The following is a 14115-nucleotide window of genomic DNA, read 5'->3' on the forward strand; positions in this document are numbered from 1 at the left end:
ATATTAATTATTACATTTAATTTGTCATTAATTCCAAAAAGGCTGAACTTTTCTCAGAATGCACTGAAGTTGTGTACAGTGTCTATATCTTTTCAAGTGACCGTCCGCAAAATGTAAATTTAGAAATATAGTACAAAACTTTCAAATAGTTTAGTATAGGCCTATATCGGTCAGTAATAACCCTGTAACAAGCATAACCCTGTTCTGTGCATAATGTGTGTTGATCTGTGTTCATTGTTTATGTTTAGCAAAATCCAGTTATAAGTATAGTCAATAAACAGCTTCACTGCTTGAATGTAAATGGGAATGGTTCAGTTTGCTTCCCAGTTGGAAGCTGTGTTGTTTTGACCTGCAGTTTAATGCCATTCAGAGAGGAGTAACATTGGTCTGTCTTAAGCTAGTTCTTATAAGTCTCTCTGTGTGCTCTAATTGATTTTGCACAGATGTCTTTTTAATATTCTTCTGAAAAGTCGTTGTGCAAATACCAGGCAAATATCTGTAACTTTGTTAGCTAAATGTGGTGTTCTGCTTGGCAGGAAATAGTACTGTTGTTATGGTCACGATATCCATTTTTAATTATTTTGAAGTAACAAAGTACTTTTAAAATTCTTTGCAGGTGCACATTGTTTTTTTTTAATTAATTGACATTCTCTCCCTTGCTCTCTTCTTTCACACACCCTCAAAATCCTCGATTAAAGAAATATCACTGTTTTGAACTAGATGAACTGAAAGCGCATCTTTGACTGCCGTTAATTAATTGATAAATACTGTATACTTTGTTGATCCAAATAAAGAATTCCTTGTTGATCAATGATAAGGAGAACATGCAAGAACCTCTGAGACAGGTACCAGGGAACGAATCAAACCTGTAACTGCAGACTGTACTAACTTCCGAGGCACAGTGCCATTAATATGTGTGTGAAAATAAGTACTGTTTTAGGTGTCTTTTACATCTGCTTTCCTCACTGGCCCAGAGCTGAGACATGGGGTGAGGAACAGTCATACACTTAGTTTTGTAGTGAGGAACAGACATGCACTGAAGCATGCACTGAGGAACAGATATGCAGTAAGGAACAGGCATGCAATTGAGTCATGCAGTGAGGAACAGACATACACTGAAGCATGCACTGAGGAACAGATATGCAGTAAGGAACAGGCATGCATTGAGTCATGCAGTGAGGAACAGATGTACATTGAGATATGCAGTGCGGAATGGATATGCAGTGAGGCAATCAGTGAGGAACAGACATACACAAAATTATGCAGTGAGGAATAGACATGCTCTGAGGCCTGCAGTAAGGAATAGATGTGCAGTAAGGAACAGACATACACTGAGGAATGGGCAGGTACACAATGACTATGTGATTTTTTTTAAGTTATGATTGTGACATGGAACTTGTAAAGCTGGCTGGATGACTTACAGCAGGGATCATTTTCTTGTTTACTAAGCCCATTTTCCGGATGTCAGAATCGGAATTTTATTTATTATTGTACCGGCTGAAATTGTGTAATGTAATCTGTTTCAGGGGCAACACTTGTGCTAAAGTGGCATTCTTATATCCATAGTGTGTGAATGTGTGCATGCAAGTGTCCTGCAATGTGTTAGAATCCCAGTCACAATGTTATCCTCTTTTCTTCTTTATGCAGTTTGGGCGTTTTTAGGGTGCAGAATCCAAAATTAAGCCATGTTTATAAAAGCAGAGGCAGCGAATGATTAAATGAAGTAGATTCATCCAGTCATAAGTAGTTGTACCTCCTGAGTGAATTGTGCTTGTTTGTAGAGGCGTTTCTGTCCTGTCAGAGCAGCCAAGCTTCCTCCTTCCTTGCTCTGCCTTCCTTACTTATTTTTACTTTCGTACTGGATTCAGTCAACTATAAGCAGTAAATATTGACAAAGAACATACAGCACTTTGCCAAAGTCTAAGGCAAAGAAAAATATGTTTAAATAATCTTACGCAATGTGGGTGTGAAACTGTGATGTCTGTCAAAGTGTGTCAGCTTAACCATGTCAAAACCCCTCCTGAAGTCCCCCCCCCCCCCCCAAGTATTTGCAGCAACCATCGAATACACACATGCATTTTCTTGACTCAATCAATAACCCACCTCATAGAACTGATCAATACCTCACTGAATTTTCATACTAATTAAATTATTTAATTAAATGGGTTGTTGATGAAATTTAACCAACACATGGAACAGCTGAGGTGCCCCTGAGGAGGGGTTTGGGAGCTGAAGCTGTGTTCATCTAGCCGTCCAACTAGATATCGGTAACTTTTTGGAGAACAGAAGAAATCCTTGTTAGTTTTTGACTTATTTTACGCTTTATTTGTATGCATTCTGAAGTTAAATTGTGTTTTTTGCTCTGAGCACATTTACACTTACTATCCAGATAAACAGATTTAAACATGACCTTTGACTGCTTAAGAGTTTTGCACAGTATTGTTATAAATAAGGTTTTTAACGCATGATCTGAACAATGCTAATATAGTTAAAATGATTACAGTTTGTACTGTAGGGATGGATTGAAATGTTTAGATTATATTTACCACTAAACGGGTTTTTTTGTCGATGTGTGTGGACCAGTGACAGGTTTTAGTTTTTCTAATCATGTGTTGCGCCGAATATTTTATTGAATATCAGGCTGATTGGACTCACAGTACAGGTGCCTTTTATTACTGACCGAGATAAAGGGCTTGTTCCTTGCTGCCTTCATATCTCTGCGCACTAACAGTCAGTGTCAGGGCCGGGTGCTTTTCTTGGCCGCCGGGTCCGCAGGGCCGCACTAGCTACCTCCATTTAAAGTTCCGTGTTGCGTATCACGGTGATGGAATTCTCTGCTCAGTTCTATTAGCCTGTAGCATAATGTTGAAGCTGAAATGACTTAGCCAGCTGTAAATAGAGCAGGCACCTGCCCAAAAGCCAGCTAGTCAGTATCACTGCTCATCACTGGGGAGTGACTAATGCTGTGCCACACAGGGCGCACATTTATTCTGGTGCATGATTTGGCCTAAAATAAAAATATAATGGATTCCCAGCTGAGGTGCGGGCAGTAGGCAGTTATTGCAAAATGTATTCTATGCAGGTTAAGAAATCAGAAACAAACTGATAGTAAAAGCACTTTTTGCAGAAAAATGGCCAGACATAGGTATATTTAGCTTGGGTGCAGTACTGGATAACAAGATCCCACCTCCTTTTTCCGTTTTATTTTTCCAGTTCTTTTGTACTAGAGGAATGAGTTTATAGTAAGTTTTTAGTAATGGAAATCAGAACAGCAATCAGTGCCGGTCACTGTCAGGTGACCTCCAGAGAGCAGCTGTTCTCTCCCAGCTTCTGGCACATGCTCATGACACAACAGTATAGATTTCGGGTCACATGATCAGTACAAACTGCTCCACGTCACTGCTGCAGGATGTGTTGTGTGCGGTATGAGCTGTGGGAGAGAAATAGCCTTTCAGTTCATGGGCCTGGTGCAGGTACTGGATCAGGGCGGGTATTCAAAACATCTGTACTGCGGCCTGTCGAGGTAGGTCATGCCTTGCAGAGAAGAGCAGAGAAGCCAAAGTCACTCTGTAAATTGTAACGAATCTGTCACCTTTGACAGTTATCACATGACAAGCATCAAAGTTAAAGTGTCTTTTATTGGCAGTTGCAGATATATGATACGTAGAGTCGCACACAGAGCGGAAATATCGCTCTCATCGGCCGCGTCGCAAATGAAAAATACAGTAATAAACAGAATATAAATATTAAGGCGTATAAGCATAATATAGACATGACATTTTAAGACATGGACATTAAGATGGAGACAGTGAGACGCAGTTAAGCACCTGATTGGCTGGGAAAGATTGGGCAAATTGCTGCATGCAGTTTGGCATTGAAACAGGACGTGCAGCAAAAAATGTATCACGTTGGTCTTCTGTGTGCCGTTTGCATTGTTTATAAAGTCTTTTATAAGTTTTCATATGTTCTGCACACTGTCTGCATATGTTTTTATGCAGTTTGAAGTCCTTTACATGTTCTACACACAGTATATTCACAGCTTGCATGTAGTCTATGTTATATGGTGTGTATATAGTCTGCATATGGTGCTTGTAACAATCAGGGAAACATAATTTCAGAGTGATACATGGTGGGAGTTTCATATCGAAAACAAAACCAGCTGCACATTAAGTACATTTTGCTGTACTTTGCAGTATAGAATCCATGCCGGAACTTCACTGCTGCGGATGGAGTATGATGTAATTACAGTGTATAAATAATATGGTAATTGTACTGCAGAAACAAGAGGCCTCAGCGCTGGACACTGACATGTGTCATTTCTGAGTGCCAGGATGATTATATCACATCAAACTGCAGTCTCAACGCAGTCGCCCCCATAGTCGCTGGTGGCTCATGACCTAGCAAACGAGCTCTAATTTAATCTGTAGCACTCCCCCCCCGCCCAGTTTCTGTTCTCCATAGTCACGCACTTTCTTTCAGTGACCTCCTTTATACCCGCCTGAGCCTGGATTTATGCTGGCTGCAAGGCCGGCTGTGTGCAGGGTTTGCTGCAGCTGCACTGCAGTCAGGTGGAATGTGTGCTGCTTTGCAGGACAGCTTTACGGTTCAGTAATCGGAGCAATTCAGTCATTGTGGATGTGACGTCAGGTACTCTGTGCATGAGAAAAAGGGTGTGGTCTGTATACCAGAAAGCAGGGGCCGTGCTTGGGCATGTCATTCAAGTGAAGGTCTCTTGCTTCAGTTTTATGAAAATCAATAGACGGAAATAAGCAGAGGAATGACATAATGAATCACAGTTACAGATCTGTTTTTATTTTTCACCTATTGAGTAAGAGAGGCTGGCATTGTGAATGTGTGTTTGTGAGTACGTGTGTGTGTGGGTGTGCATGTGCGTGGGTGTGTATGTGCGCATGCATAAAGATTACTCTGACAGGATGATGTCATACCCAGAGCCCCTCGAGGAGCTTGCATTGTTTATGGGTGTGGCTCTCAGTCCTGATTTGTTCACAATGCGAGGGGTGGGGGGAGGAGTGCAGAGCCCCACCCCCAGCCCCACAGGAACAGAGAGGAGGGATGCTGTGATCAAAATGCCTTTGGGGGAGGGGGCATTTTTACCCTGGCAGTTCTGTTGCTATAGAAACAGAAAGACTAGAATGGCTCCAGTTTATACTGAATAGACTGCTGAGGTGGGTGAGATCTGTAAACCTCCATGTGTCCTGGCAATTTAAAGGTTCTGCCGATTGTCTTGTGGGCTTCACCTTTAAAAAAACTGTATATGAAGAAAAAGCCATTTTGTCCTGTTTGGCGTCTGTGTCCTCGTTCTATTACACTGGATCCGTGGTGTAAACAAAGTCCATTGCAGGTAGCAACAGCCAAAATGATGGGGGGTTTGTGGCCAGTTGGCAGATACTCCGCCTGGGGGGTGGGAAAGCCCCCCCTCGTCGCCCTCTCTGACTGGCTGTTAGGAATGGCTGAAGTGAACCTTTGGCTTGTTGAATTTCCGTGGTGTGAGGGAGAAAGCCGCTGAGATTACCACATCAACTGGAGCTGAGAGACGTGTTTTGGCAACTTTTTCACTCATGCTGGTCAAGTCAGACCAGGTGTCCAGTGTGGTGTCTGTCTAACCCTCAGGCTCACTGGGGCTGAAAGTGGCTTTGCTGTCAGAGAGACACCAAACACGCTGGAGACTCAGTGGAAAAGGAGACTTTAACATTAACAGGGCCTGAAATTGTCACTCTTTCTGCTGCAAAACGCACACACTGTTCCGGGTTATAAACACAAACACACACACTTTCCTGGATTATAAACAGAAACACCTGCACACACTTTTCTGAGTTATAAACACAAACACACACACTGTTCCGGGTTATAAACACAAACACACACACTTTCCTGGATTATAAACAGAAACACCTGCACACACTTTTCTGAGTTATAAACACAAACACACACACTGTTCTGGGTTATAAACACAAACACACACACTGTTCTAATTTATAAACATAAACACACACACTTTCCTGGATTATAAACACAAACACCTGCACACACTTTTCTGAGTTATAAACACAAACACACACACTGTCCTGGATTATAAAGACAAACACCTGCACACACTTTTCTGAGTTATAAACACAAACACACACACTGTTCCGGGTTATAAACACAAACACACACACTTTCCTGGATTATAAACAGAAACACCTGCACACACTTTTCTGAGTTATAAACACAAACACACACACTGTTCTGGGTTATAAACACAAACACACACACTGTTCTGGTTTATAAACATAAACACACACACTTTCCTGGATTATAAACACAAACACCTGCACACACTTTCCTGGGTTATAAACACACACACACACACACTTTCCTGGGTTGTTGTCTAGTAAATGTGAATCCCACTCTAAATGGTCTGTATGTGGAGAATGCCTTTAGTCAGTGTGACTGGTCACAGAAGGATGCTATAAAGATGCTGTTTGAGGAAACAACCAACCCCAGAAAAGGGGTCACAGTGCAGTAAGGACAATCCACAGAGTTCTCAGTGACCTGGAGGATGGATTTCAATAGATCAATGGCCTTACACTCATACAGGATGAGGCAGAGGAGTGTGTGGGATGGGACACATCTTCTGAAACACAGCCACATGAAAGCTTGCACATTCTGCACTGATTTTCCCACATCCTAAGGTGCCTGGATGAGTGTCTGTTAAGGGGGCTCACAGGTACATACAGGCATCTCTACTCTCTCTGCGTTATTAATTCCAAGGGCCTTTGGCAAAGTTTAGTATATCTTCTGTACTCAAGCAAGCCTGGATTTCCTTTTTCTGTGGAGAAATGGTCAGCTTGTTTTTAGAATCCTGTGTGAATATCTGTCTCCCACTCGTATGTTTCTGTCTTTGAGGTGTCGAGCCCTGAAGTGCAGGTTCTCAGCCCTGTGCTTTGTTGCACTCATGAGCATTTCATTCATTCGCCATTTTCTGGGATGCCGTCATCTTTTCTGCGCAGCTTCTGCTGTCCCCAAGCGTCTCTCGAGCGGTGTTCATAGTGTCACTCAGGCAGCCTGATTTTGGCCGTGTGGCACGTAGAAAAGCCATTCAAATGGGTCCTCTGGGTCCAGCAGGACAGCGGCATATTGCTCTGCCTTTGTGCCCTCAATCTGATATGTTTTAGCGGAAAGCAACGCAGCTGCGCAAACAGCTGCTCTGTAAAAGGAGCAGTGTGTGGCTATTGTGGCAGGCCGTGAGCGTAAACACAGCAGTGGTTTCATGAGAACTGGCCTCGGAGGGACCAGGGGCATTTCCCAATATGCATACTTGACTGTACTTGTGCTCTGTTGTACCCATTTTATGTCATATTCCACTGCCAAAGAACAATACTCAAATTCCAATACTCAAGTACAAAGGACGGTAAAAATCCCCGGATGTCATTCTTGCCCTGCCTCCACTAACATGAAGGATACATCGGTTGCACCCTTGCCAAATGAGGCCAATCCCATGATTCATCACACCCCAAGTTTATTTTTGGGAGGAAAGTTCAGCTCAGCTGGAGGAGATTCAAGATTCTAGAACTTTATTGTCATTGTTCAAGCAGAATGAAATTGTAACAAGGGAAAACCTGCAGGGGAAGAGGGGTGGCCTGAGCTGGCGATGGGCTTGCAGGAGGCCGTGCCAGAGCCCCAGAGCGGCTGAGGGCTTCTGCTGGCATCCTCAGTCAGCTTGTACTCAGACCAGGTGATCTGTACCTTGCCTGAGCAAACGGACCGAGTGTCAGAGCGGCGTTTAGTGCCAGGTTCATCTAGGGCAGGGGTGCCCAATCCTGTTCCTGTAGAGCTACCACCCTGCATGGCTTTAGTACAGCCCTAATTTAACACACCTGATACAGATAATCAGGCCCTTCAGTTATGTCTCAGTTTTAGAGTCAGCTATGTTGAAGTTAAGCTGGTTCTCATACTGAGATATAACTGAAAGGCCTGATTATCTGTACCTAAGCCATGCAGGGTGGTAGATCTCCAGGAGCGTGATTGGGCAGCCCTGATCTACAGCAAGAGGGAATTATGAAATGATTATACTTTATTGATCCCTGTGGGGGAATTCTCTCTTCGCCTCCCCCATCTGACTCTCCATGGGTGAAATCAAGCTCGGCAGTGACCCGTAGCGGCAGCCAGGAGGGCTGGGGGTCAAGGGCCTTGCTTAAGGACTCACGGAGGCTTAGCCCGCTGAGCCACACGCTGCCCCATAGTAGGATAAACAGCACGACAACAATGACAGGGGATCATCCACAGCGCCGAGAGGGCTGGCTGGCTGGCCCGTATCTTTGGCCAGTGAATCAGCCAGTAAAACCTGGTCAATGGCCTTGCAATGCTGAGGGAGCAATTTCTGAAGAAGTGTGGATGCTGGGAGAGTGGCTGCAGCTGGGCCAATCGGATTTCTCCAGCTGTGCCGCGTTAGGGGGCGGAGCTTCCCGATAGCGTGTGCTGAAGTGCTGCCCGAAACAGGAGTGCTGGCAGCTGGCTGCTTGCCAGCGTGCCGCAGCTCGTGCCATCGGCCGGAGCGGCGAGCGTGTGTGTGGCTCCCAGCAGTGCCGTCGCCACGAGAGCGATATGATTATGCGATGCATTCGGACCGTTCGGAGTGCTGCCATTGGCTGGCTGCAGGGCGGACAGTGAGAGGGAGCATGCAAACCGGAAAGAACAGGACACGGTGACCGCGAGTGACTCAGGGAGGTGGGAGCGATCCATGTGAATTGGAGCGATGTCTCCCCGGGGGAGGAGGGTGTGAATCTGTGCAGGAGCGTGAGGGAGCAGGTGCAGCATGTGAGCGGAGAGCGGTGCTCATCACTGGGCGTGTGCAGTGAAGCTGTGATGTCATAAAAATGCATGCAGCTGCACAGATATGTCTATATTAAGCATGTACAGTAATGTTAATGCAGTAAACATGCCGGGCGTTGTTAAGCCCATAACCTCTGGGTGAGTGTGTAGTGCTGTGATGTCATAAGAAAATAGGCCACTGTTCATTTTCGCCTGATGGATTAGAGCCTCACTGCAGGAAGATTAAAAATTAGATTCCAGTTCTCAGAAAAGGTAGCAAAGAGGGCGGCTCAGTTCCTGGCCGTAGGTCAATAATATCATATAATCTAATAATATTACGTAGAAATATATTCTACGTAATGCTCTGCTTTTCAAAAACGCCTGTGATGCACTGTGGACCCTCACAGCCCTGTACAGGACAAGCGGAATAGAGCCGGCAAAGGGCTTTATTGTCATACTGTCTATATACAGCTGTGCTGCGGCACGAAATAACGTCCCTCCATTCAGACAGCGGCAACTGGCAGCAAGCGACAGTGAGAGGTTTTTACAATAAAAATACATTGTGATACATTGTGTCATTTGTATGTAAACAGTAAATACAGCAACACAAGAAGGGTGAATGAATATAGTGGAGCTGAATAAATAATCTGCATCTTCTGCTGGGGACAAGCGACGAACTGCTTCAGTGTAGGTGGGAGGTGACTGGCTGCTATTCGCAGGCTCTCTCGTCTGGTAATGTCACGACATATCCTGCTGTCTCCTCTCTCCCCCTAATGTGGAAGCGGTAGGTGGAGCCCGTAACCATGGCATCCAGTTCAGCTGACGCACACACACGCACGCATGCACGCACGCACACGCTACCGATCTTCCTTTCCGTGGGATCTGGGAGAGGAGGTGGGAGGGGTCCTGCTCGTGAGATGGCCGCCTTCTTCCTGTATGAACACACAGAGTCACTCTCTTATGCTCACTACAGTGTACATGCATACACACACCGTACACGCCAGAAGGCCAGCAGGCCTGTGGTAAGGCTGAATAGGTCAAGGCATCATTTCGCATTTATCATGTGATTTGGGATGGATGTGGAGTTCTGGCTGCAGGTGTTTTATCTGTCTGTCTGTCTGCCTCTCTGTCTCTGACTGTCTATGTCTCTGTCTGTCTATGTCTCTGTCTCTCTGTCTGTCTATGTCTCTGTCTCTGACTGTCTATGTCTCTGTCTGTCTATGTCTCTGTCTCTCTGTCTGTCTATATCTCTGTCTCTGACTGTCTCTGTCTGTCTCTGTCTCTCTGTCTGTCTATGTCTCTGTCTGTCTCTATCCATCTATCTCTGTCTTTCTCTGCCTTTCTCTCTCTGTCTGTCTGATTCCTGCCAGTTTGTGCATCTGCAGGTCTGTCAGACTTTCTTTCTTGTCTGTCTGTTTCCTTTCCTGTCTCTGCCTGTCCGTTTCCTTAGTCTTTCTGCTTTCCTTGTCCTGCCTATCATGCGGAAAGCCTAGTTAGCATGGTGAGGCAATGGTCATTGTAGTGTGGGCGTGGTTATGACAGTGATGACTTGGTCGCACCAGTTCCCAGAGCGTGGCACTGCAATATGCCCGTTCTGCCACTGCAATATGCCCGTTCTGCTTGCACTCTGCTGACGGTGTTGCGACAGTGTTTTTTTGTTTTTTTTGCGCTGGTCCTCCATATTTGTCATTAGTGGCTGTAGAATACAGCAGAAAAATGAGAATGAAATGAGACAGAAATAAAACTTAAATGGGTCATTTGTGGTTTACCTTTTGTTAGACCCTGCATGGGCTTTCTGTGTGCCTTTGTGCTTTCTGTGTTCTGTTTCAGGTACTTCATGGACCATAATCTGGTGTCCTCCTTCCTGATTTTCCACCTTGCCTCACCCCCCCCCCCCTTCCCCGCCTCCCTCTCCTCCGCCCCCCAATCCCTTCCCACACCCACGTGATCCGCTCCCAGGCTTGTTACCCGTCTCCCGTGTGCCGCAGGGAGAGGGCTGCAGCAGACTGGAAGCTCGCTCGCTCATACAGTCCATTGTTCATGTGCTGCTCTTCAGCTCTGCCCTTCGATTCTTGTTTTTTGAGTGACTTTGAATTCCGACTTGCCCTTTTCACATAATGGTTTTGACCTGCTTTATAATTACCAATACACCTGATTACAGTTGTACATATTGTACATTCAGTAGTATATGTTTATAGCCTTTTCACTTCTGATGTCACTGTTGCCTCGATGTAATTGTAATGTAATAATGGCTTTGCATACTTCCTCATGACTCTTCATCTTATTTTTCAGCCTCTTCTTTATCCCCCCTCCCCCCCCAGCACCTAAACTCTGCCGCTGCTGTTATGCCCTTTCATCCTGAGACAGGGCTTATCACTTTAAATTTTATACATAATTTACGTATTCGTTATGAATAATGTACATTTTTTTCCTAGATCTCACTTTTCGCTGTTTTGAAGTAAATCTGTTGTCTGGGGCTAATATGACATTGTATACTGTTTTTATGCTTTTTTTCCAGAACCTTTCTCTACACCGTTTGCATCACAAAGACATGATTTAATGTGCATGATAGTCCCAGATCCATCAAAGGGCTGGGTCTGCTGTCGTCGCCCCCTGCTGGAGATCTACTGCTTCACAATTGTCTGGGTTTTTAAGTGTCTCCATGAGCTGTATGTCTGCCCCCCCCCCCCCCCCCCGCATTTGGTATTACCTCTCATTCAGTTTGTACCCTTCTGCTCTCCCTTTTTTTTCTGTTTGCTATCCAAGGTTATTGCCATGCATGTTATAATATAAAATCCAAATATATCTGTAATATATTTTCCGTCTTGCCAGCAATGCATTGCAGAAAGCAGAGAAATGCTGTAGCTTTTAATGTGGCATTAAGCATTAAGAAGTGATATTTGATGATAAGTATAGAAAAAAAAAAATAGACAGGATGGAATAACCTCTAAAATGTGAGAAAGAGGTGAAGTCTGTAACGCCTGTCAGCCTTTTAGTGTGCAGTGTCTGTCAGGTGAATATTCCTGTGCACTTTTTCATCTGTGATATTATTTGGACTACACACAAGTGGTGTAATAGTGCTAAGCTTAATTAGCCGAAAGAGGCTCAAACGTCACTGATCTGGCTTTGGTTTTCCATTGTGGTTTTAATATTGAAAATTGTTAAGTATCGCAACTTTAACATGGAGAAATGTATGAAATTCATATATTGTTTTAACACGCAGGAGCTGCGCATGTGACACTGTACATATTCATCACACGTTGGATTTTATATTTCAATGTATATTTACATAACTGTTTTATAAGGAGATCCACCTCTATGTTCTTTCATAGCTATAATATATCATTTTGTTATTTTTGGTTTTCTTGTGTAGCTCTGTAGCTTTGCTTGTTAATGGTGTTTTATTAGCTCACTGATGTTAAATCGCACTGTATATATAGTTCTGAGCACTGACCACCTCTAGTAAGAGATGAGCATGTTTTTTTGTACATCTGCCACCCGATCAGTCAACAGTATTAACATTTCCTGGTAGCGACTGGCTACTGACTGTTGCATTACATTGCAACAGTGAATGAGTTTGGATTCTGGAGGCTGCCAGCAGATCTTGGGTGGTAACCCTGTGATGCTCGGTGTGCCCTGTCGGGGCTTGTTCAGTCCCCTCGTGGTGGTTGTGGTGGTGTCCTTGTACTGGCTAACTTCAATTCCACAAAACTGTCATCTGTCCAAGCCATTTCTGGTCCTCCCAGGCGGTTTGGCTTCATCTGGGTGGCAGTGAGGAAGGGTTGAAGGTCAGTATCAACCATTCCTAGGTAAAGGTGCGCTTTATTCTATGTAGGTAAATAAAATCGCTAAATATTTCATGTATGGATTGAAATAAACGAACCTCTGCTTTACATAATCTCTCCGTCTATGTGTGTTTGTATAGGAGTTGTGGTATTTTCAGTGTCTTGTGTGTGTCTGAGTGCATGTGATACTTAAAACATAACATGGTATTGATAGAAGGAGAATTTGACAGGTTACCTATGTGTGGAGAGGATTTGACCCACTGCAGTCTGACATCCTCATGTTCAGGGTCCCCTTAGGAAGCTCCACACTCCACACAGATTCTACATTCGCCCGCAAAACCGATGTCAGAAAAGCTCACGACAAACTGCTTTCTTCACACACTTGCACCTCACCTCACTCAGAGTAAATAAACTCGTAAAATCTTAGTCCTAGTCAAAATTATGTCAGAAAACACAGAAGGCACAGTGACATTTGTGGTGTCTGAAGTAAATTAATGCATGGTTGACACCTTCAACTTTCTTTGAACTTTATGAAATTATGTACTGCCATGCTTTTATGTTAATGTAAGACCCGTTGAGGGAAGTGTGTTTTCCTCATGTTTTGTAGTCAGTTCATTTTTGTATAGCGCCTTTCACAACAGTATCGTCCCAAGGCACTTTACATGGGTGTGCTGTGATACATCACAACATCGTTAGAGAGAGTAATACAGAATAGTCACTGCTGAAGAGGAAATACTCTGCACACTGATGTCTGTCTGTGTTTGCTTCTGTCCTAGACAAGTGGAAATATTTTGCAGGCTTCCTTTTCATTAAAAAAAGAGCTGCACATTGACACCACATTATCCAACAGAAATAGATTTGTTAAATAATCATGTCCATCTTTATTATTCTGACATAAAAAATATTTTATATTTATTAATAATACAAAAGTCAAGTCAACTTTATTTATATAGCACTTCAATAACAGCTCTTGCTGCTCAAAGTGCTTCACATAGTTCGTAAAATTACAGCATGATATCAAGGCATAAAACCAATACAAAACACAGATACAAAAAGCTTCAAATACATGGATATGTGAAACGTGATTGTGTGTGTGCCTTTATGTGTGGGTGTCTGTGCCTTGGCTGCATGTAGGCCTACGATATGCGTGTGTCTTTAAGAACAACGTAATATGGGACATAGGAAGTGGCTGATAATGTCCTATTGGCTGCTCCGGCTTGCAGGGGAACATAGTGCATTCTGGGAATCGAGGTGGAGCCCTGGCCTGCTGCAGTAAGCCCCATGCTACAGTTGTGCCTGGGATGTGTAATAGGAGATGGCATTGCCATGACAACACAGAGTATGCCTGTCGTCATAGATACTGAAACTAGGTTATCATGGCAACACGGGGAGTCCCTCATTTCTACATTAAGGAGGATGAAGAAAAAATACTGTAACTGATACCGAAACCTTTCAGAGGGAGCGTGAACCAATTAAATGTCAGATTAGCTAGTTTAGTATCCTTGATTTCCATGTT

At 43.9% G+C, this 14115-nt stretch overlaps 2 protein-coding genes across 6 annotated transcripts in view; both read left to right on the forward strand.

Moving 5' to 3' along the window:
• Positions 1-12712, forward strand: part of LOC111834664 (protocadherin alpha-7-like) — a 65560-nt gene extending 52848 nt beyond the window's left edge. For all 5 annotated transcript variants that reach the window (XM_072701992.1, XM_072701991.1, XM_072701990.1 and 2 more), the window contains exon 2: positions 11333-12712. In XM_072701992.1, the coding sequence (XP_072558093.1) occupies positions 11333-11374 (42 nt within the window). In that variant the 3' untranslated portion in view covers positions 11375-12712. The remainder of the gene's footprint in view (positions 1-11332) is intronic.
• Positions 1-14115, forward strand: part of LOC111833350 (protocadherin alpha-C2-like) — a 110006-nt gene that overhangs the window by 15726 nt on the left and 80165 nt on the right. The gene's annotated exons all lie outside the window — the stretch shown is intronic.

Source organism: Paramormyrops kingsleyae, chromosome 18 (genome assembly GCF_048594095.1).
Source record: "Paramormyrops kingsleyae isolate MSU_618 chromosome 18, PKINGS_0.4, whole genome shotgun sequence".
NCBI lineage: Eukaryota > Metazoa > Chordata > Actinopteri > Osteoglossiformes > Mormyridae > Paramormyrops > Paramormyrops kingsleyae.